At 39.0% G+C, this 22,434-nt stretch overlaps 1 protein-coding gene across 2 annotated transcripts in view; it reads left to right on the top strand.

The window, feature by feature from the left end:
* The window catches only part of LOC126254637 (dosage compensation regulator), a 184,831-nt gene that overhangs the window by 56,520 nt on the left and 105,877 nt on the right, over positions 1 to 22,434 (top strand). For both annotated transcript variants that reach the window (XM_049955330.1, XM_049955329.1), the window contains one exon: positions 12,040 to 12,179. In XM_049955330.1, coding sequence (XP_049811287.1) covers positions 12,040 to 12,179 — 140 coding nt within the window. The remainder of the gene's footprint in view (positions 1 to 12,039; positions 12,180 to 22,434) is intronic.

The following is a 22,434-nucleotide window of genomic DNA, read 5'->3' as shown; positions in this document are numbered from 1 at the left end:
AAGCAGTGGTTGGGAAGGGAGTAAGACAGGGTTGTAGCCTCTCCCCGATGTTATTCAATCTGTATATTGAGCAAGCAGTAAAGGAAACAAAAGAAAAATTCGGAATAGGTATTAAAATCCAGGGAGAAGAAATAAAAATTTTGAGGTTCGCCGATGACATTGTAATTCTGTCAGAGACAGCAAAGGACTTGGAAGAGCAGTTGAACGGAATGGATAGTGTCTTTAAAGGAGGGTATAAGATGAACATCAACAAAAGCAAAACGAGGATAATGGAATGTAGTCGAATTAAGTCGGGTGATGCTGAGGGTATTAGACTAGGAAATGAGACACTTAAAGTAGTAAAGGAGTTTTGCTATTTGGGGAGCAAAATAACTGATGACGGTTGAAGTAGAGAGGATATAAAATGTAGACTGGCAATGGCAAGGAAATCGTTTCTGAGGAAGAGAAATTTGTTAACATTGGGTATAGATTGAAGTGTGAGGAAGTCGTTTCTGAAAGTATTTGTATGGAGTGTAGCCATGTATGGAAGTGAAACATGGACGGTAAATAGTTTGGACAAGAAGAGAATAGAAGCTTTCGAAATGTGGTGCTGCGGAAGAATGCTGAAGATTAGATGGGTAGATCACATAACTAATGAGGAGGTACTGAATAGGATTGGGGAGAAGAGGAGTTTGTGGCACAACTTGACCAGAAGAAGGGATCGGTTGGTAGGACATGTTCTGAGGCATCAAGGGATCACCAATTTAGTATTGGAGGGCAGCGTGGAGGGTAAAAATAGTAGAGGGAGACCAAGAGATGAATACACTAAGCAGATTCAGAAGGATGTATGTTGCGGTAGGTACTGGGAGATGAAGAAGCTTGCACAGGATAGGGTAGCATGGAGAGCTGCATCAAACCAGTCTCAGGACTGAAGACAACAACAACAACAACAATGTACTTTGTGGATAGCCCTCGTACATCGCCCTTGTATAGACCCTCTACATACTCCTTCCACCTTTCTGCTTTCCGTTCTTTGCTTGGAACTGGGTTTCCATCCAAGCTCTTGATATTCATACAAGTGCTTCTCTTTACTCCAAAGGGCTCTTTAATTTTCCTTTAGGCAGTATCTATCTTACCGTAGTGATATATGCCTCTACATCCTGACTTGTGTCCTATTGCCGTCCCTGCTTAGCCATTTTGCACTTCCTGTCGATCTCATTTTTGAGGCGTTTGTATTCCTTTTTGTCTCCTTCATTTACTGCATTTTTATATTGTCTCCTTTCATCAATTAAATTCGATATATTTTCTGCTACCCAAGGATTTCTACTAGCCCTCGTCTTTTTACCTAGTTTGATACTCTGCTGCCTTTACTATTTCATCTCTCAAAGCTACCCATTCTTCTTCTACTGTAGTTCTTGCCTCCATTCTTGTCAAGTGTTCCCTAATGCTCTCTCTGAAACTCTCTACTGCCTCTAGTTCTGTGAGTTTTTCCAGGTCTCATCTCCTTAAATTCCCACCTTTTTGCAGTTTCTTCACTTTTAATCTGCAGTTCGTGACCAAAAGATTGTGGTCAGAGTACACATCTGCCCCTGGAAATGTCTTACAAGTTTAAACCTGGTTCCTAAATCTCTGTCTTACCATTATATAATCTATCTGAAACCTGCTTATATCTCCACGCCTCTTCCATGTATGCAACCTTCTTTCATGATTCTTGAACGAAGTGTTAGTTATGATTAAGTTGTGCTCTGTGCAAAATTCTACCAGGCGGCTTCCTCTTTCATTCCTTACCGTCACTCCATATTCACCTACTACGTTTCCTGTTCTTCCTTTTCCTACTACCGAATTCCAGTCACCCATGACAACTAAATTTTCGTCTTCCTTCACCATCTGAATAATTTCTTTTATCTCATTATACATTTCATCAATCTCTTCGTCATCTGCGGAGCTAGTTGTCATATATACTTGTAATACTGTGGTAGGCATGGGCTTCGTATCTATCTTGGCTACAATAATGCGTTCACTATGCTGTTTGTAGCAGCATACCCGCATTCATATTTTTTTATTCATTGTTAAGCTTACTCCTGAATTACCCCTATTTGATTTTGTATTTATAACCCTGTATTCACCTGACCAGAACTCTTATTCCTCCTACCACCGAACTTCATGAATTGCCACTATATCCAACTTGAACCTATCCGTTTCCCTTTTTAAATTTTCTAACCTACCTGCCTGATTAAGGGATCTGACATTCCACACTCCGATTTGTAGAACGCCAGTTTTCTTTCTCGTGATGACGTGGTCTTGAGTAGTCCCCACCCGGAGATCCGAATGGGGGACTATTTTATCTCAGGAATATTTTACCCAAGAGGACACCATCATCATTTAATCATATAGTAAAGTTGCATGCCCTCAGGAAAAATAACGGCTGTAGTTTCCCCTTGCTTTCAGCCGTTCGCAGTACCAGCACAGCAAGGCCGTTTTGGTTAGTGTTACAAGGTCAGATCAGTCAATCATCCAGACTGTTGCCGCTACAAAAACGAATAGGAATAAAACTAAGGAGCACATAGAGTGGTGCAATCAAAAGTTATTGATAAATCAATAATCACAAGACATGCCATGTGAATATATACTGGGTGATCAGAAACAGTCTTAAAAGCTGATGAGCGTTGCAGGCTTGGTTGTGTTGAGAAGTAATTGTTAAGAAAAAAAAATGTGGTGTGTTGCACCATTTCCGAGTTAATTAGCATTGAAGTTAGCCTATCAGGCCGTTGTGTACTCAAATACAAGCGACCTGCCAGAGACAGTGTCGCCAAACATGTTCTGTAAACTGCATCACCACCATCAGTTATGCACCTCATCACACCTACAGCGCCTGTGTGAAACTGGTGTCAGTAATGATTGCGTGGAGATAACAGTGTAATGTCATAGCCAAATAGTACTGTCATTCTTACTGTATACAATACTATGGAAGAACAAAATTGCTAAGACCCTGGATTAACACATCATTGACAATATTTCACTGAGAGTGCAAGATCAAGGACAGCACCACATGGAAAACACAAGAAACATCTGCTTTTGCCAGATGGAGCTTGCAGTAGCAGAGTACACCATGACAAAAGGCGTGTTTGAACTGGTTAAGGTAGTTTGTCATGACTGGGGTATGGAAGTCTGTGATTAAACAGGCTGTGGAAATAATGACAAACCTATATCTTATCAAGGCAGCAATTTCCTCAAGAGTTCAACATACATAGCTGCATTGTCACATTTTTAACACCACTCCTACCTTACAATGCCCTCAAGGCATGACACCACTAGAAGTCAATGTCCATTTCCCCCTGTTCACCACCACCACCACCACCACACTTGTTGAAACAAACATTTCCAAAGGCTTGCAGTTGGTATGCCTGCTGCTGTATCATGAGATAGGGGCCTTGGACCAGGTTATGTAAAGGGTAACTTCCCAAAAATTCCCAGTACTTGAAGAAAAAACATTATGTTGAAGTGCCAATATTACTTGACTGATTACGTAATAAGATTTCGGAAGTAAAATTCAAACAGGAAGCCATCATTCTTGTTAATTTCATTGTTGTCTGTAGTAACTGAACTGTGCTTCTGTATAGCGTTTTGAAGTCACTTCCATAATACACACAAAACAGCATATTGAATAAATTGTTTACTTAAGCCACAAATAAGAAAATATGCATGTAAGGTGACTTGGGCGTCATAAGACTAAAGAAATGGGAGTCTGTTTTTATTCAGTAACATTCTGTGGTCTTTTTCCGATTCTAAAAATGAATTCTGCGTGTATGTTCCTTCATCGTTTTCATGTTTAAATGTTTTTTTAAAGCAGACACAGTGCAGATATTCTGTGTATGATAGATCTTCCACTGCCACCTATCAAGTTGGAGGTGTATTATTAAACGTATGCATAATTCCCTAAGAGAAGTCGCTGAAGCATTTGTGCAGAAAAAATGGGCTGTAGGTATGTCATTCTGCTGATACTGCTGCTGCATTGGGGGTTTCTTTGCAGAAGAGGCTATACGTATCTGAATGGAGGTGCTGGTCTATCAGTGGCTGATAAACCGCTGCCACAGTTATTCCAAGAAGGTAAATGAACACAAATGTGACAAAACTTTGAAGGTTTCAGTGGTGATATTGAAAGCAATGGGCAGTCTCTTTTGGTGTGTGATGCATTCTGTGCCTTTTGGTGTGTGATGCATTCTGTGCCTTGACTGGTGTCTCTAAAGACTTTAATAGTGTCTGCTAAACCATATGGTGAAACTGATTTTATTTTATATATATATATATATTTTTTAATGTGCCAAATAGAATGGGGGAAGACTTGGAAAACTATACAAGGGTATGACTGGAATAAAATTCTCTGGTGGGAAAGCAACTGGTGAACAAGACACTCACCAAATCAGAAATAGAAAACCTCACAGATTGTTATGGTCTGGCTGTCAGGAGAAACAGTGAAAATGTCTGTGAGAAGAGAAAAGTTATTTGAGAAGCTCTGTTTCACAGAATATCCACTGAAGAGCATCCACAGCATGGTGTCTGCCCAAAAGGAAATACTTTATGGTGCAAGTAAAATAGCTGTGAATCAAGTAGACAAAAACAGACACATGCACTCGACTGTGCCAGAAACTTCATGATAGAACTAATGCCAATGTATAGAGATGTTTCACATTCCAAACATCTGTAAAAATGTTTACATGGCAAAACACAGAATCCAAATGAAAGTTTCAATAGTTGCATTTGAGAGCATTTGCCAAAAAATGTTTTTGTTGACATGTCAGCTTTTCAGATTGGTGTGATGGATATTGTAATATTTTTTAATGATAGATTAATAAGCAGACTAGAAACCATGAACAGACTAGGCATCAAAAATGGGCTTCTATGAGTGGACAGGCAACATGTTGCTGAAGCTGAAAAAGCTGCTGAAAGCACGACAAAGGAGGCCAGAATAGCAAAATAAAGAAACCCGAAGAAGATGAAAAGGACACTTAAAATCAACAAGATTATGGAACTGGAATGTTTTGACGTGTTTTTATTTAGAAGAAAATGATATGAGAGTCTGGTTTGTTTCCCATTCCAGTGTTTTTACATTCTTCCATATTAAACAACATTTTTGCATACTTACATATCATTATCTCATCCAATATTAGAACCATAAAAACAAAATTTTCCATGAATAATAATAAAGTTTTGGCCTACACAGTGCACCAGATTATTCAACAGTGTATTAAATATGTCTTAAATTATTATGAGAAAAAAATTGACTTTCATAAAAATACACGAAACAAGATACTTGTAACTATTCCTGCTCTATTCTGTTAATGAGCTAATAATTAAAAGAATAAAATTCATTTTGAACTTTTATTTTGAACAGTACGGAATGACAGTGCACATAACTAAACTTATCCCCAATTCAGTGTGTAAGATAAAAATCAGTTTCCATTCATTTATAAATTCCACAGTAGGTAATTTTTGTCACGTAGAGGTCACAATGTACTGATTAACAATATTATGAAAGGGACAGATTGCTACTTAGCATAAAGATGACAGGTAGGCACTATGAAAAGACAGTTACTCTCGTGCATGTCTAGGGCAGGTGGTTGGTTACTGGGGTGGGGGGGGGGGGGGGCAAGGCTACACCAGATGCAACACTGGGAGGGGAAGGGAGTGGTAAAGGTGAGGAGCACAGAAGGGAAAAGATTGATGGATGTGTTGGAAGGGAGCAATGTACAATGAGGGTGAGGGGACATGAATTGGGAGGAGGTGATAGGACAGAGGGGGTGGAAACTATTGGATGGAAATGATGGGGATTGTAGGTTACTCTAGGTTGAAACTGGGATAATTTCAGGTACAGGGATGTGTCATAAGGATCAGTCCTGTCTGCACAGTTCAGAAAAGCTGGTAGTGGAGGGGAGGATGCAGATGGCCTGGGTTCAGAAGCAGCCATGGAAATCAAGCATGTTGCGGTTAGTTGCATGTTGAACCACAAGTTGGTCCACTTTGCATTTGGCCACAGTTCAGCAATGGCCATTCATCCTGGTGGATGGCCTATTGCTAGTCTCTTCAGTACAAAAAGCTGTGCAACGATAGCAGCGGACCTGGTATATGATATGGCTTTACATGTGGCACTGCCGGTGATGGGGTTCGAAATGTTAAAATTTATTTGTAGTTCTTTTTATGAATCTGTGAAATTTAAATAATAAACTAGGAAGATTGTGTCAGGACTGGAATAGGAAGTGCTGGGTGGGTAGATTGTGCCGGTCTTGCACGTCGGTCTTCCATAGGGATATGATCCTTGTGGCAATGATTTGGGATTGGGGGTGGTGTAGCAATGGACTAGGATGTTGTGGAGGTTGCTTGAGCAATGGAAGACCACTTTAGGAGAGGTGGTAAGTTTCTTTGGCAAATATCCCCCATGTAAATCAAAGCCCTGATGAAGTATGTGGTTCAGTTGTTTCAGTGTGGTGTGTTACATTGTGTCATAGGGGGCGCTCCTTTGCGGCTGGTTCTTGGCGGTGTGTGGGGACTATGTTTGTGGACTAGATCTGAGGTATAGTGCCTGTCTGTGAAGGCCTTGGTGAGACCTTCAGCATATTGGGTGAGGGAGTTTTTGTCACTGCAGATTTATTGTCCCCAGGTGGACAGACTGTATGGGAGGGACTTCTTTGGTATGGAAGGAATGGAAACTGCCACAATCCAGTTACTGTTGATGGTTGGTGGGTTTAATGTGGACAAAGCTGTGAATGGAGCCATCAGAGTGGAGATGGTCAACATCCTGGAAGGGGGCACACTGGGTTGAGGAGAATTAGGTGAATGGGATGGGAGAACAGGTGTTGTGGTTGTGAAGGAATGCAGATAAGATGTCTTTTCCTTGAGTCCAGATCACGAAGATATCAGTAGACCTGAACAAGATTGGGGTTTTGGGAGGGTAGGAAGATTTTCTCTAGATGGCCCATAAATAGGTTGGTATAGGAGGGATTGCTGTAGGGTGCCCATGGCAGTACAGTATGGTGTACGTGAGGAATGATGTAGTGGCTTTGGAGTCTGAAGGACATTGGCAGAGGTATTGTTCAACATTGTGAGCATGAACAGTGTTGGTGTCCAGGTAGTAAAGGGGTGGAGATTCAGTGGAGGAAGTGCTTGGAATCTTTGGCATATTTGTGCGTGTTCTTACATATTTGTGCATTTTTATGTATTTGTACATATTTCTGCATGTCTGTACGTATTTTTACATGTCTTTTTCTGTTATCCAGCTCCCCTCACAACCACCTAATTCTTTCATTTGCACATTTCCTAGGTAATTTCCCTTTTCCCCGGTGCCATACCTGCCACAATGGACGTCTGCTCCAGCTTTCTGCACCAGTTCAGAAAAGGATCCCTTTCAATGGCTAAAACCAGCTCCACATTCTGTTCTGTTAATGCTGCCTTAACTGTTGTTAACCTTCTTACCAAAATCCTAGGGCCCCAGAAGTTTGTCATATTCAAAGGCCTCACTTTCAGTCCTACACCCAAATTTATGCATATTGAATTTGTCAAAGACATATCCTTCTCCTGGTCCTTGCAGTGAAAACTTCTTTGCCACCAATACCTCCAACCAAAGCCAACTTAATCCCAATATTAACCCCTGCCTGTCATAGTTCATACACCACCAGTCAACTGTGATTCTCTTCCATCCCACATGACAAATTCCTTATCACATTCCACTAATTCCTTACCTCCATCTTGTTCTCATCCTTTCCTGGGTCATGCGACCGAACTGCCGGATTGCTCTGTTAGTAAAACAGGTATATTTTCAACCGACTCTGTTGTTTTGCCCCTTCCACTGACAGAATGACCTGCTTCCTAATTCTGTATGTATATCACAAATACGGACTTGTAGCTATCAAGCTTTTGTGCTTACTGCTACGTGTATTAACAGTAATTAGCATGGTCCTAATGGTAAGAGATAGTAGTGAATTCAAGTTGTTAATATTTGAATACAGCAGAGCTGCCACACTCTCAGTTCACTTTTACTCCGCTACTACCCTCGCCATTGTGCAACATTAACTATGTGCCGCTTGGACCTTGCTGTTGTTGTTGTGGTCTTCAGTCCTGAGACTGGTTTGATGCAGCTCTCCACGCTACTCTATCCTGTGCAAGCTCCATCATCTCCCAGTACCTACTGCAGCCTGCATCCTTCTGAATCTGCTTAGTGTAGTCATCTCTTGGTCTCCCTCTACGATTTTCACCCTCCACGCTGCCCTCCAATACTAAATTGGTGATCCCTCGATGTCTCATAACATGTCCTACCAACCGATCCCTTCTTCTAGTCAAGTTATGCCACAAACTCCTCTTCTCCCCAATTCTATTCAATACCTCCTCATTAGTTACGTGATCTACCCATCTAATCTTCATCATTCTTCTGTAGCACCACATTTTGAAAGCTTCTATTCTCTTCCTGTCTAAACTATTTATCGTCCATGTTTCACTTCCATACATGGCTACACTCCATACAAATACTTTCAGAAACGACTTCCTCACATTTAAATCTATACTCGATGTTAACAAATTTTTCTTCTCCAGAAACGCTTTTCTTGCCATTGCCAGTCTACATTTTATATCCTCTCTACTTCGAGCATCATCAGTTATTTTGCTCCCCAAATAGCAAAACTCCTTTACTACCTTAAGTGTCTCATTTCCTAATCTAATTCCCTCAGCATCACCCGACTTAATTCGACTACATTCCATTATCCTCGTTTTGCTTTTTGTTGATGTTCATCTTATATCCTCCTTTCAAGACACTGTCCATTCCATTCAACTGCTCTCCCAAGTCCTTTGCTGTCTCTGACAGAATTTCAATGTCATCGGCGAACCTCTAAATTCACTTGCATGTACTTTTCGACCGTTACTCGCCAGTATTTACCTAAGGATTAAAGCACACTTCTAACCAAACTATGACCCAAAGAGCTGTGATGATTGAATGTGTTCGATCCACGGCCTACAGCGCCCTACAGTTCACATGGAAACACTGCCTACCTGACCCACTTAACTTTGTAGTGAGCTTAAGTATCCAATCATCACTGCTAGCAGCAGTGGGTAATCCTTCAAGCACGACGAGAGCAGCAGACTTACCGTCAAAGCCTCCTGAAAATATATAAAACTACGGTCGCCAGTTCTGAAGGAGCAAAAGAATAAATCAATTTTATGCTCGTTTCAAAGTGAAACGGCTTGAGTTAAATTTAAACATAATTTTGAATATTTCTATTACTAATCAATCAAGATGAATCAACAAAGCAAATACTCTCTCAATTTCTGCTTGTTGACTTGATAATTACTACCATGGAAATTTATACAGCTTGGCTTAGCAAAATTCTATCTTTCAATTTTATGTAATGATTTTGGATATTACTCTTGGAACAGTTAATATAGAATTATTTAAGAAAAGTTGCTTGAAAAGTTACTCGGAAAAATTTAAGTTAACTATAAAGTGGCAACTACGGTTTACCCTTCCACAAATTTATCAAAATCATTTAGTGTTTAAGCAAATTATATCTATTACCCTGGAGTTAATACCAGTCGTAATGATTCACCAACTAGTGCTTAACATCATTAAATTATATAGTAATAACTTACAATTAACAACAAAAAGAATACATTTAAGTCTGAGAGCTTACCGCATTTACTCGAATCTAAGCTGCACTCGAATCTAAGCTGCACCTGAAAAATGAGACTCGAAATCAAGGAAAAAATATTTTCCCGAATCTAAGCCACACCTGAAATTTGAGACTCGAGATTCAAGGGGGAGAGAAAAGTTCTAGGCCGCACCTCCAAATCGAAACAAAGTTGGTCCATTGTAAACTGACACACAATTTAGGTCGAATGAATGACGATGGAGCTACAGTAGTTTGCTTAGAGTCGTGAGCTTAGCAGTTAAGCTTTACCAGGTAGCCATTGCTATGTGTCAGGCGCTCCATCTGTATTTTTACGGGTACTCTTCCTTTTTCACGTGCTTTGTCTGGTTTGAATTGATTGCTTATTTTTCGTTGATCCGATAAGTGCCGTTGTCTTTGTTATAGGTGTTAGTCACTCTAAGCTGAAAATGCATTACTGTACTGTGTCATGCATTGTTTGTCGCATTCTGATAATGAGTGTTTACGGCCTGTCGCCGCTCGTGGCATGGCTTGCTTTTGTGCGCGCTACCGCCGCTTACAATAAAAAAAGAGAGGAATTGTCTCATGAGCGAAACAATGGCAAGAGACTGCTATTTGTTGTTACTGCTTTCTTTGATAATGATCAACAAGAACCAAGTACTAGCCTGTGTATGCTAGAAGATGTTCTGAACGAGTTCAGGGAAATTTTTTCTCTGTTCGAAAATCTTTGCAAACGCCTCTTTAGTACATTACATTCTGCACAGGAATTAGTCATCTCAGATTTAAAAATCTTGTCAATTGCCGTGCTTCATTTCTGGCTGTATCACTATTAGGCATAAGAATAATACGAATATAAACATGACATGATATGTATATTCTTCCACGTTTGCTGTTGTCTCACTCTATAGTTTCGTAGCTTATTAGGCAGACAGAATTTAAATGAGATAGCAGCAAACACGAAAGAATACATGGCAAAATGTTTATATTCGTATTATTCTTATGATGAAGAGAATACTGCATGTGATTCACAATTCATAAAATTTCCTATTAGCAACCATCTCTTCTCACAGGTAGGAAAAAATTCAGAACATAGAGTTGGCCATATTGACAAACATCCCAAACAGTCTTGCCAGTCGGATTTTCGTAGTACAATGAAATGCTGCTACATTCGAAGATGGACAATATGGAATTTGTATTTACTTCTTCAGATAATGTATGAAAATGCAGTGGTCGATACTCAGGGCGGAGAAAAAAGGCTCGTCTTCCACCTTTTTTTTTTTAATTTATTTACTGACGCAGAGTTTTTGGCGCCAGTATTTATCTTTGTGCCTGCAAAGCATGCCTGTGTAGCGCTACATATATTCGACGGCAGAAGTTAGTTGTGGCGGCACCTATCAACATTTTTTAGAACTTTCGCTTACTTTGCACTCGATTCTAAGCTGCAGGCGGTTTCTTGGATTACAAAAACCGGAAAAAATGTGCGGCTTAGATTAGAGTAAATACGGTAGTGTGTTGGCTGACAGATAGCATGGCAATGCTTTTTTGCTCGTTCTCGCTGGCCTCAGCTCGCACTAATTCCAGGTTTTGCCAAGAGATAGCATCAGGATGCACGCCCTGGCTGTCTCACGCCAGCGCACTCGCTTTCGACACGCGAGACTCCAAATTACTGGCAGTCTAAGATCATTTCAGTTCTGTTAGTCACTTCATAAGAATGCCAACCTTTCAGTACAAGAAAGGACAGTCATACGCAGCCTGAAAATAGATCCTGACCCAATCATCCTAACTGCAGACAAAAGTTCCAGCACTGTAATTATGAATCACAGTGACTACCTGGTTGTAAGAATATTTTAACTTTGGTGATTAATATCAGTTTGGTTGTGAACTTTAAAAATCACAGTGCCTGCAGTTACAAACAGATCATTTAATGGCAACATTTTATGGATATTCAATCTCAGGTTTACTTTGTTTACTCTTTCTTTCTTCTCAATATTAATTTGTGGATCTTTCTTTTACTTTTCTCGTTGTTCATTTTATGGTGTAGGCTCTCAATTTAAAATTATTCAAATCATTATTAATTCAAATAGAGCCACACTATTCATATTTGCCAGCTAATTTTATGTTTCTTGGGAATTCAAACTACCATGGCAACACATGTGCCAGTTCTGGATGGCAGATAAAAGCCAACTCTTCGTGTTACTAAACAAAGGAACAACACTTTTTTTTTCCTCTTTACAAATAATGTTTAATGTTAGAATTTTACACTTTAATGGCTTCGGGAAATGTTTTATTTGCCAGCTTTTAAGTCGTCAGTTTTTAAATTATGTAAATAATATTTTCATTTTTATTGTTAGGTATATTTGTAGGAAAACTTATTGCATTGAATAGTGCTGAAAACCATATTTGTATGTCACAGGCCGAGGAATTGGATGTCAATGCAAGCATACATGGAAACTGGACTCTGGAAAATGCAAAATCAAAACTTCATCAGTTTTTGCAAATGAATCGACTTCAAGCAGACTATAAATATACTCCTGTAGGACCAGATCATACAAGGTAATACATACATTATTTCAAGTTTTTCCCTACATAGTGTTCAGCAGGTTCAGGACTCCTTAATGACTAACTGCAGTGCAACACCATGATAACAAATTTATTCAAACATAATCCAGCAAGTGTAGAACTGCTGGGTCATGTTGCAATTTGTATGACATACTCATTGCATTTCCAGCCCTTCAGCAGAGTCGCTGGAGGGATGGAAACAGTCTCATAGATGTGTTAATTCTGTTTATTAGCATGCAATGTAAATGAAAATTTTTCAATTGACACATGATGTTAATCGTACACAATTTCTGAGCCTATAATGATCAGCTGTGACCATCTTTTAATTTTGATAGACCAGACATTAGTTCATTAAAAATTTGTGTTTGATTTGTCATTTGCTTCTCTCTCTATCTCTATCTCTCTCTAGCATTACTCAAACACCGTATCACAACACATTGATAACTAACAAATAAATAGTAGGTGTGTCATGAGAGTTGTTTTATGTTCCTGCAAGAGTAAGTTTCTTTTATTTCCTGGCCTATGTTCATAAGTTCCTAGTCAAGAGTCTTACATAATAAATTTGAAAAATTTGTTTATCATACTCATTCCACAATAAAAAATGTACATAATTCATGTGTTTGCTTTTTGCGTCTAGGGAAAAAATCACATGTAGGGGTGTCGAGAAAATTTGAATCATACTTTCGTGTGCCTTAAAGGGGAAAAATTGAGAAATTTGGCACTAACTATTGCACTAAAAAGAGGAAAGAAATCTCCTACTAACAAACTTAAGTAGAAGCTGATTAAGGATCTTTGCTGATGACATTACAATGTTTACATTGGGTATTAGTTTAGTGAGTAATAAATGCAACTCTAAAGGTTTGTGTTTTAATCTCATGTAGGTGCTATGATTTTTTTGTCTTTTATTGCTTCTTTGATATGACAATAATTTGTTAATACAAAAAAGCCAGGTTGCACAATGGTTTGGTCTTCTCTACTTGTAGGTGGGTGAGCAGTCAGTTCAAAAGATTTAAAGGAGAGAGGGAGGCAAAGGCATACTATCTCCAATAGGATCATGTGTAGTAAAACTCTGCATTGTTCAAAAAAGTATTGGATTTAGGTCAGCTTTACTGTTACTTAATAGTAGTCAATTTATTGAAGTGTAGTTCATTGAACATAATAAAACTTTGAAACCAAATAATTACATTTCAGCAGTATATGTGATCATGTTATGTCTCATACAGTTTATTATACTGCCTACCATACGATCACAATTAACAAAAGCATGAAGTAGTCCTTAAACAATGTGTGTATATTTCAAAACCACTGGAACTGATTTGACAGCAGTTGAGAATATTGCATCATCAGTACTTGCGTCATATACAAAGGTCACATAATTACTTGAAATCACCTTTATGTATATTAGGGGGCTGATGTGACTCTAGCCACGTATCACAATTCGGTGCTCATATTATCTGTATTATTTTTCACTTTTCTTTGCAAAAGGTTTCACTTGTAGCAGAACAGCAGAGAGAAAAACTTGACAGAAAACAGCATTCGCACTACCTTTTGACCACTAGCTTTTTTCTAGCAATAGTGGTACACACACACACACACACACACACTACCATGGCCATGATAAGACTGAAGTACATGTATTTTACTAGTAGTGCTTACAGAAATTGAGTTTTTTTATTGTTGGTAGAAAGCAGTCTTGAAAGTTTCTTGACTCTTCTCAGTAGTAAGTTGAACAAGCAATCACATTAAATAATACAAAAACATGAATCCTAGTTCTTTGATTATCTACTTGGGAGAATTATTCATTGTAGAATATTTTGACAACTCTGGTTTTTCCTGTACAGTCCGTGTTTTAAACTGGCTATAGTTTTTTACTTTTTCATGTTCTTTTCTGCATGGAATAGTTGCTGTTGGATCATAAATTGTGTTTGATACTTTCATATGTTGTTGCCTTTGTGATGTGTAGTCTCCAGAGTACTAAATGTGCACCCATCCAGCAAGAAGCGTTCATTAAGTTGCTCGATTGCTTGATATACGATATGTAGCTTCCAACCATTGCATACTTACAGTTGTGTTCTTTCCATTCTCATTATTAGAAAAAAAATTGATTGCATTGAAATGAAATTTAGTTGGCCATTAAATCTGTGACAAAGTTGTGAAGGATATCAATGGTACAGTCTGTATGTGTTCATAACTACCCGTAATCTTTCCACTGCTTCATGCCTTATGTGAAATTCATCACCACAGAGCTGGATATATACTGAGATATCAATAATAAAAATGCTGCATGCTGTTGCACAATAATGGTTTTATATTGCAATTATTCCACATGGATTGCAGCTGCAAAATATTTGTGTACAAGTAATCAGTAAAATATTTGCTCCAGTTTATCTTCACTATCAGTATTTTTGCTTGGTGAAGTGGTGCAATACTTCATTACGCAAATCTACACTGCTGCAATTCTTGCAGTTCTTGTGCTTAAATGATGTATTTTCTTTGCTGTTTGGTAGCTAATTTTCTTGTTATTAAATGATCATCTTTGTGAGGTAGTTCTCTCCTAAATATGTTCACATGACTCCATAAAAAGATATTCTGTTGTCTATATTAGTTTATTTCAGTTTCTCTTTCCATTTTTAAGTGAGTATTTTTCCTAGGTAATTCCATTGATAATGATTGTGATAGTGATGATTTTGATCAGTGAATGATCTGTGAGCCAGCAAAAACGTTGTCAAGAACTTTTCTTTCTGTATGTTGCCAAAAAATTAGGTAGTTCTTTGTACAAGATAATATTAACATGGTAATGTAAAGCTATCGTCAACCTGAACATCTGTTTGAACTGTGCAGTGCTTTACTAGGTCTAATCCCATTAGAGGTTGTGATGCTACCGCTTCTTTCCTGTTGTTTCATTCATTCCAAATTAGTAATGATGTTGACTAGACCGTGGGGCATCAGATAGAAACACCAGTAATCACAGGTTGAAATGTCATGCTACAGTATGTATCGTATGTTAGACTATAACAATATTGTGAAAAGGAAAATTGCATGTCACCATATAGTGGAGATGCCAAGTCACAGAGAGACACAACAGAGATACACTCTCAATATAAGCTTTCAGCCAACAAGGCCTTTGCCCATTCAACAATGCCCCCCCCCCCCACATTCTCTCTCTCTCTCTCTCTCTCTCTCTCTCTCCCCCCCCCCCATCCCCCCCCCTCTCTCTCTCTCTGTGTGTGTGTGTGTGTGTGTGTGTGTGTGTGTGTGTGTGTGTCACATTGTCCTGCTGGAATTGCCCAAGTCTGTAGGAATGCACAATCGAATGAATGGATGCAGGTGATCAGACAGGATGCTTATGTATGTGTCACCTGTCAGAGCCATATCTAGACTTATCAGGGATTCCATATCGCTCCAGCTGCACACTCCATGCACCATTACAGAGCTTCCACCAGCTTGAACAGTCCCCTGCTGACATGCAGGGTCCAGTGAATTATGAGGTTGTCTCCATAGACATACACGTCCACCCACTCAATACAATTTGAAACGAGACTTGTCCAACCAGGCAATATGTTTCCAGTCATCAACAGTCCAAAGTCAGTGTTGATGGGCCGAGGCGAGGCATAAAGTTTTGTGTCGTGCAGTCATCAAGGGTACACAAGCGGGCCTTTGGCTCCAAAAGCCCACATCGATGATGTTTTGTTGAATGGTTTGCATGCTGAAACTTGTTGACGGGCCAGGATTGAACTCTGCAGCAATTTGCAGAAGGGTTGCACTTCTGTCACAGAGAACAATTCTCTTCAGTCGTCTTTGGTCCCATTCTTGCAGGATCTTCTCCCACCTGCAGTGATGTCGGAGATTTGATGTTCTACCAGATTCCTGATATTCACGTTACACTGGTGAAATGGTCGTATAGGAAAATCCTCATTTCATTGCTACCTTGGAGATGCTGTGTCCACCGCTCGTGCGCCGACTATAACACCACGTTTAAACCCACTTAAATCTTGATAACCAGCCATTGCAGCACCAGTAACCAATCTAACTCCACCAGACACTTGTCTTGTAGAAGCGTTGCTGACCACAGTACCGTATTCTGCCTGTTTACATATCTCTGTGTTTGAATACGCATGCCTTACCAGTTTCTTTGTTGCTTTAGTGTAGAATATAGTCCAGGCAGAGGATTGAGATTAGTTCACTAATTGAAGAATACAGTCTGTTAAGTAAAATCGTGGTGAGATTAATCTGTAGAAAAAATGTATTTGACAACAAACTAAAATGTATACATAACGTCATATAGGAATAAAAGAAAAATACAATCACAGTAAATAGTACATCCAGTCAGCAGCAGCATCAATAATAGCTGACACCTCTGAGGGGTGCTTGAAACCAAGTTTTCCCCATATTTACATGGAAGAGACCTTCAAATGCCTCAAATTTACAGTGACAGCAGTTTCATAGCGAATTTTGCTTGTGTTCATTTTTTCCACATTTGGAGTCAATTTACTGATTGAGCCACATTCTTCAAAAAATCATCCACATTTTTAACCAGTTTATAGCGTGTTACCAACTTTTATACAAATGACTTTGATTCCCCATATGTTTGGACACGGTGGCATGACTCAATTTTGGATCTTTGGGGTGGTTACAGAGAAACACAATCTCAAAATGCAATGCATAAGCTGCGCTCGTATGTTTTCTTGTGTATCTCAGTCAAGGATTCAAAGTAAGCTAATGCTTTATGGATATCGCAAGAACAACAAAGTTTCCCTCTATTGGACTGTGAAAGAACTAAGGCGATATCTGTTACCATCTGTGTGTAATACCAACCACACTCTTACTTGACAGGTTGTAAGAACACATAGCAGAAGCACTTTTCACATAAATAACAGTGGTCTGTAAAAAAGTTAATTGGCTCATTTACAAAAATAGTTTCAACCAAATTGTCTGTTGTTTTAGTGCATGTTAGATATAGTGTGTGTGTGTGTGTGTGTGTGTGTGTGTGTGTGTGTGTGTGTGTTTGGTCAGTTTGAATGCATGCAATTTTATCCGCATTCATTTGTTTCAGTGCATGTGAGGGCACTGATAACATCGCTGTTGTGTGCCCATAAGCTTTACACACACACACACACACACACACACACACACACACACACACACACACACCAAATTGAGTTTGAAAAACGAGAATATGACACCAGGAATTGTGTGTTAGTTCTTGATTCAAAATCATTTATATTTACACATTCATGTTTATAACATCTTGCCTTGGTCTCTTACCTATTTAGTTATTCACTTGAGTGTTTCTGTGTTTTGTTTTTGTTTGTAATCTACTTCTGAGACATCTCTTACCACATACCAAACATGTCTGCTAGTATAGGTGAGTTCCACTTGTCTTGATATCCTCTTCCCACCAGTGAAATGTTGTGACGAAAGTGCTCTTCATGTGCATTTTTCACAGCCTACAATTGCATGGAAAGAAGTAAAGATGAGAGTTCAAGAAGTGGATCTTGAGTGACTTATTACAACCTAGCTCATGGTACATCCTCAGAAGTTCATTAATAGCTGAAATGTAATTTTCAGTTCTTCGACTTTCCAAGAAATTGTGAACAACATTTTTGAAGGCTTGCCGAGCTGCTTTATTTTGTCCTTCAGTGACCCTATTAAAAATTCTATCTTTAGGTAGTTCTCGGATCTGTGGTCCAACGAAGATTCCCTCTTCGGTTTTAGCATCTCTGAAATTTGGAAATTTTCTCTTTAGTACTTAAGAGCATCTCCTTGATTCATCACTTTAAGTACATTCTTCGAAGTCTTAATTGCATGTGTGAAGGTGGCAAGATTTTGTCATGGGAAAGGGAGTGTAGTGTATATTCTTTTGCCCAGACTCCATCATTTTCCTTCCAGGCAGATTTTTTGTTTGTGGTGTGATTTTCTGTCACTACTGTCCCACTCACAAATTAATCAGGAATGTTTGGTATGTCCTAACCACATTTTGAGTATGATATTAATGACCTTTAGATCCCCACATTTCTGCTGTTGATAGATTTTATAATTTAATTTTTAAGAAGCAGTTTTACATTTTCACATCTCTTCTTCCTATGTACAGTTTGAGGTACAGGAACAGGTGTCACTGTTTATCCATTGTGTAACAAAACAGCTTTCAAGCTTCACTTAGAGGAGTCAGTGAAAAGTCTCCAGTCTTTCAGATTATCCTCCAGTCTCAAAGATGCTATAAGACCATTTTCATCATTGCACGCAAAAAGGTTGTTTTCCACTTCAAAGAAGGGTGTTACATCTCTCGCTCGATGTCTATATACAAGCATTTCACATTTTTTCCTAGGAGTTTCCACTGCTGACACCTGGAGCCAAGAAGTTTACCTTGCTTTTTGGTAACTCCAGATCATGAATTAAATCATTAAGTTGTTTTTGAGAAATTTTGTTTGGTCTACGGGGCAAGATCGATGCTGATCTATAGTCCGGATTTTGCTGTAGACTCAGGCTGTTATTTGCATTTACCCTGCACACCTTAATCACATTCTTGGACATAACGTCACAGAGGGATGGAAAGAGAGATCTGCTCCATGTGGTACTGATCATGTAGCTTATGTCAAACTTGGATATGCTGTGGTCCACTTCTTATTTCTTGATATCTCATTTTAAATAAGAGGCACCCCCACTCAAAAACAACATTCACTGATACGGTTCTCACTAAATCATGAGTACTGTGAGTGGTATGTCATGAGTACTGTGAGTGGCACTGAGTTTACTGTTTTGTTTAACTAACAACAGAGATTTGAGGCACATGTATTACAGCAAATATTAGGTGCCCAGGATTTATCCTCATTTATTTTACATTAAAAATAATAGTAATGTGCTGTTTGTATTGATGGAGTAAATTCACGTAATTGAGAAGCAAGTCGCTTCTGTGCACGTATAGCAAAAGTTATTCGCACTGTTAACATATGTATGTGGCATGTTAAAGTTGAATTAACCTGAAATGTTAACTAAGTAAATTTGTTTAAGAAAATTAAGATTATGAATATGTCCTTTGCACCCATGAAGGTAAATGAATGTTTGTGTTTTAGTTCTTACTTAGCAGTGGAAATTTAACTGCAGACACAGAAAATAGCTAGGAAGTTGAGCAGATAGGTTCTTGAAGCACAACAAGGGATATTTTTGTAAACGCTGTGGCTTCTCTAGGAACAAAATATGGCACACTCAGTATTGATAGCCTTTATATGTAACAATAAAGAAATTATCAACATTGCAAAATTTCTGTCTACCATAAAATTAATCCCCCCCCCCCTCTCTCTCTCTCTCTCTCTCTCTCTCTCTCTCTCTCTCTCTCTCTCTCTCTCTCTCTCTCTCTCTCCCACCCCTGTTTTTTTATGAAATGAGAGCTAAGTAAACATTTCAAAAATTATATTTGTTCATTTCACATCAAAATGAATAATTGTATTTTTAACTTGGATAGATTTTGAATTTAACCAGTGTAATTACTGAAACCAGGATACACATGTTAGAGAGAGCTTGGCTTTACAATTCAGAAGTACTTAACTTTGCGTAGTAATATTCCGTGAACACTTCACCTTTCAACACTATTTTTATTATAATAATACTGGAGACCTGTTACCTTTTTATCTTGCACTACAAAAATCTACCTGCTGCATCAGCTTCAACATTTATGAGTCCAGTATATGTGATTCCACAAAAGTCAATGCTTCATTTGTATGGTTAACCAGTAACTTTACCAGCACAATCTGTGGCGTCCATATCAGCATTGTGGAAGTTGGGTATTAAGTAATTGTAGGATACTTGGTCACTGTTATATGCAAGGATGACATAATTCTGCATCACTTCTAGTGGTACGAAAGTAGCATTTTACACAACTTTAGGTAAGATGATTCCTCCAAGAGCCATCTCCATAATTGCATAATACACACACACACACACACACACACACACACACACACAATGCCTGCCCTGCCCCTGCCATCCCCCCCCCCCTCCTCTCTCTCTCTCTCTCTCTCTTTCTCTCTCTCTAACACATTTAGGTGCTTTTACAACAATATTTATTTGTTTCCACCACAATTTAAGTACTAAATCATTTCTCAGTTAATAAACATACTATCATGCATAATAGTCTTTATGTAATAATGTTAATTTTAAGATGTGTACCTAGACTCAAAATTGGCAGTTTATCATTTACAGCAGTCGCTCATAGGTGTCACCAGCTTACAAGAGCTTAGAGCTCTCGTTTCAGACATTTGCACATAGTGTCTATTGTGGTACAGTAACTCGGTGGTTATGAATTTTATAGCATTGCAAATTTCGTATATTATTAATGGGCTATTAAGTATCTTCTTTTAAGGTGGTATGCCATTGTCCTTTATCTGACTCAACCATCCATTTACAGGGACCTACAGTTCAACATGGACTCTGAACCAAGGTGCAAATACAAACACCCAATAGATTGTTGAAGTGGGGGCTATGGGGCACAATCTTCCTTCGGATTTAGAAAAACATTAACACACAAGGAGAATGCAAGGATGTGATGGGGATAGGATAGTGGGCTGCTAAGTGCATTGTTGGCAAGCAGGCTGTACTGGGGGAGGGGAGGGCCCCTATTCTGTATCGTTCATACCGATCGGTGTAGTAGGTTAGTCTCGGTAGTGACGTCATTTTTGGTTCTTTACCGAAATATCCTATTCAGTAAGCTTCTGAGACCCATTACGGAACAGTCCTCCTCCCGATTTTACGACAATTGTACCGAGAGATTTTGGAGTCAGAAGGGGTGTGTGTGTGTGTGCGTGTGTGTGTGTGTGTGTGAGAGAGAGAGAGAGAGAGAGAGAGAGAGAGAGAGAGAGAGAGAGAGAGTTAGGAAGAATCTGTACAGCAGGGGCTGTGAAGCAGTCATTAAAGTGAAGCACACTATGACACTAACTATTCCCTCTGCTGACTCTCCACAGTTCTCATCCCTGTACGTCCCGGTGCTTTGCTTGTCACTGTTGATGCCATGTCTCTTTGTCCTAACGTCTATAATATCCATGACGCTGCCACCCTAAGCACTGCCTTTCCCATGCTAGTTTAATGTATGTGTAAAATATACAAGTAACTGGTAACCAAACATTGCTTAGTGTTGGCATGTATTTGACTTCAGTGAATTCAGTAGCATCATATAGTCTTAAGGGGTACTTCAGCAATTTCTGTCTCTGCAATATGTGAGGGTTATTTGGATAGTAAGATATTAAACTAACCGAACGACGCACACACACTGAAATGTGCATGCGTACAGACTTCCGGCATGCCTTGCTTGTCAATGCCATTTGCATTGGTATTGTAGCAGTGTGCTGTTCACAATGTCAGTTCAGTATATTTAAAACTATTGATCAACCCATTGACTGTGAAATTTGCTCAGTAATCTGAGTTTTGGCTGTGGAGAATGTTGCAACAGCAGAAATTGACAGATTAGTTAGGTGTATGGCACCATTGCGATGACAGAGCAAAGTGCTTAAGTGAGTGAGAGTTTCCAAGGGCAGACAGGAAAATGTGCATGATGAACAGCAATCAGTGACCTCAGAATATTTGGTCAAAGATGTGAAAACAGACAATTTGCAATATCAGCTTCAGCACTGGAATATCTGAATGTGGGTAGAACAACATTACACAAAATTGTCTCAGAAAAGTTGCATTTCCACAATTGTGTGCACTTCGTGTTCCCAGGCTACTTATTGAAAAACGCAAAATGGAAAGAACAACTTGTGCTCTTGATTATTTAGACCCAAATCATAAGGAAGGTGATAAATTTTTAGAGAATATAATCATAGGGGACAAGACATCGGTTTCCCACATGACTGCAGAGTCTTAAATGTCATCAGTGGAATAGTCACACAACATCATCAAAGTCAAGGTCAAGGTCAAGCAAACAATCACAACACACAAAGTTATCACAATGAAGTTTTGTGATGGACATGGAGTCTAGTTAGTAGAGTTTATGCTGCAAAGGATAACAATACCATTTCGCTTACTGCACTGCATTGATTAAACTTACTTGTGCAATACGGAATAAGCAACATGGCCTGCTGATGTCTGGAATTTGTTTGCTGTATGAAAATGCCAGATCCCATTCTAACATTAACACTCAAAATCTTATCAGATGTTTTGCATGGGAACAGATTGTTCACCGATTGTAGAATCCAGACTTGGTGTTGAGTGATTTTCACTTGTTCTCCTGCTTAAGGAAGGTTCTCAGCAGCAAGTGCTT

This window comes from Schistocerca nitens, chromosome 1 (assembly GCF_023898315.1).
Source record: "Schistocerca nitens isolate TAMUIC-IGC-003100 chromosome 1, iqSchNite1.1, whole genome shotgun sequence".
In the NCBI taxonomy this organism is placed as follows: Eukaryota; Metazoa; Arthropoda; class Insecta; order Orthoptera; family Acrididae; genus Schistocerca; species Schistocerca nitens.
Note: the sequence above shows the minus strand (reverse complement) of the source record. Positions and strands in the feature narration are given on the sequence as shown.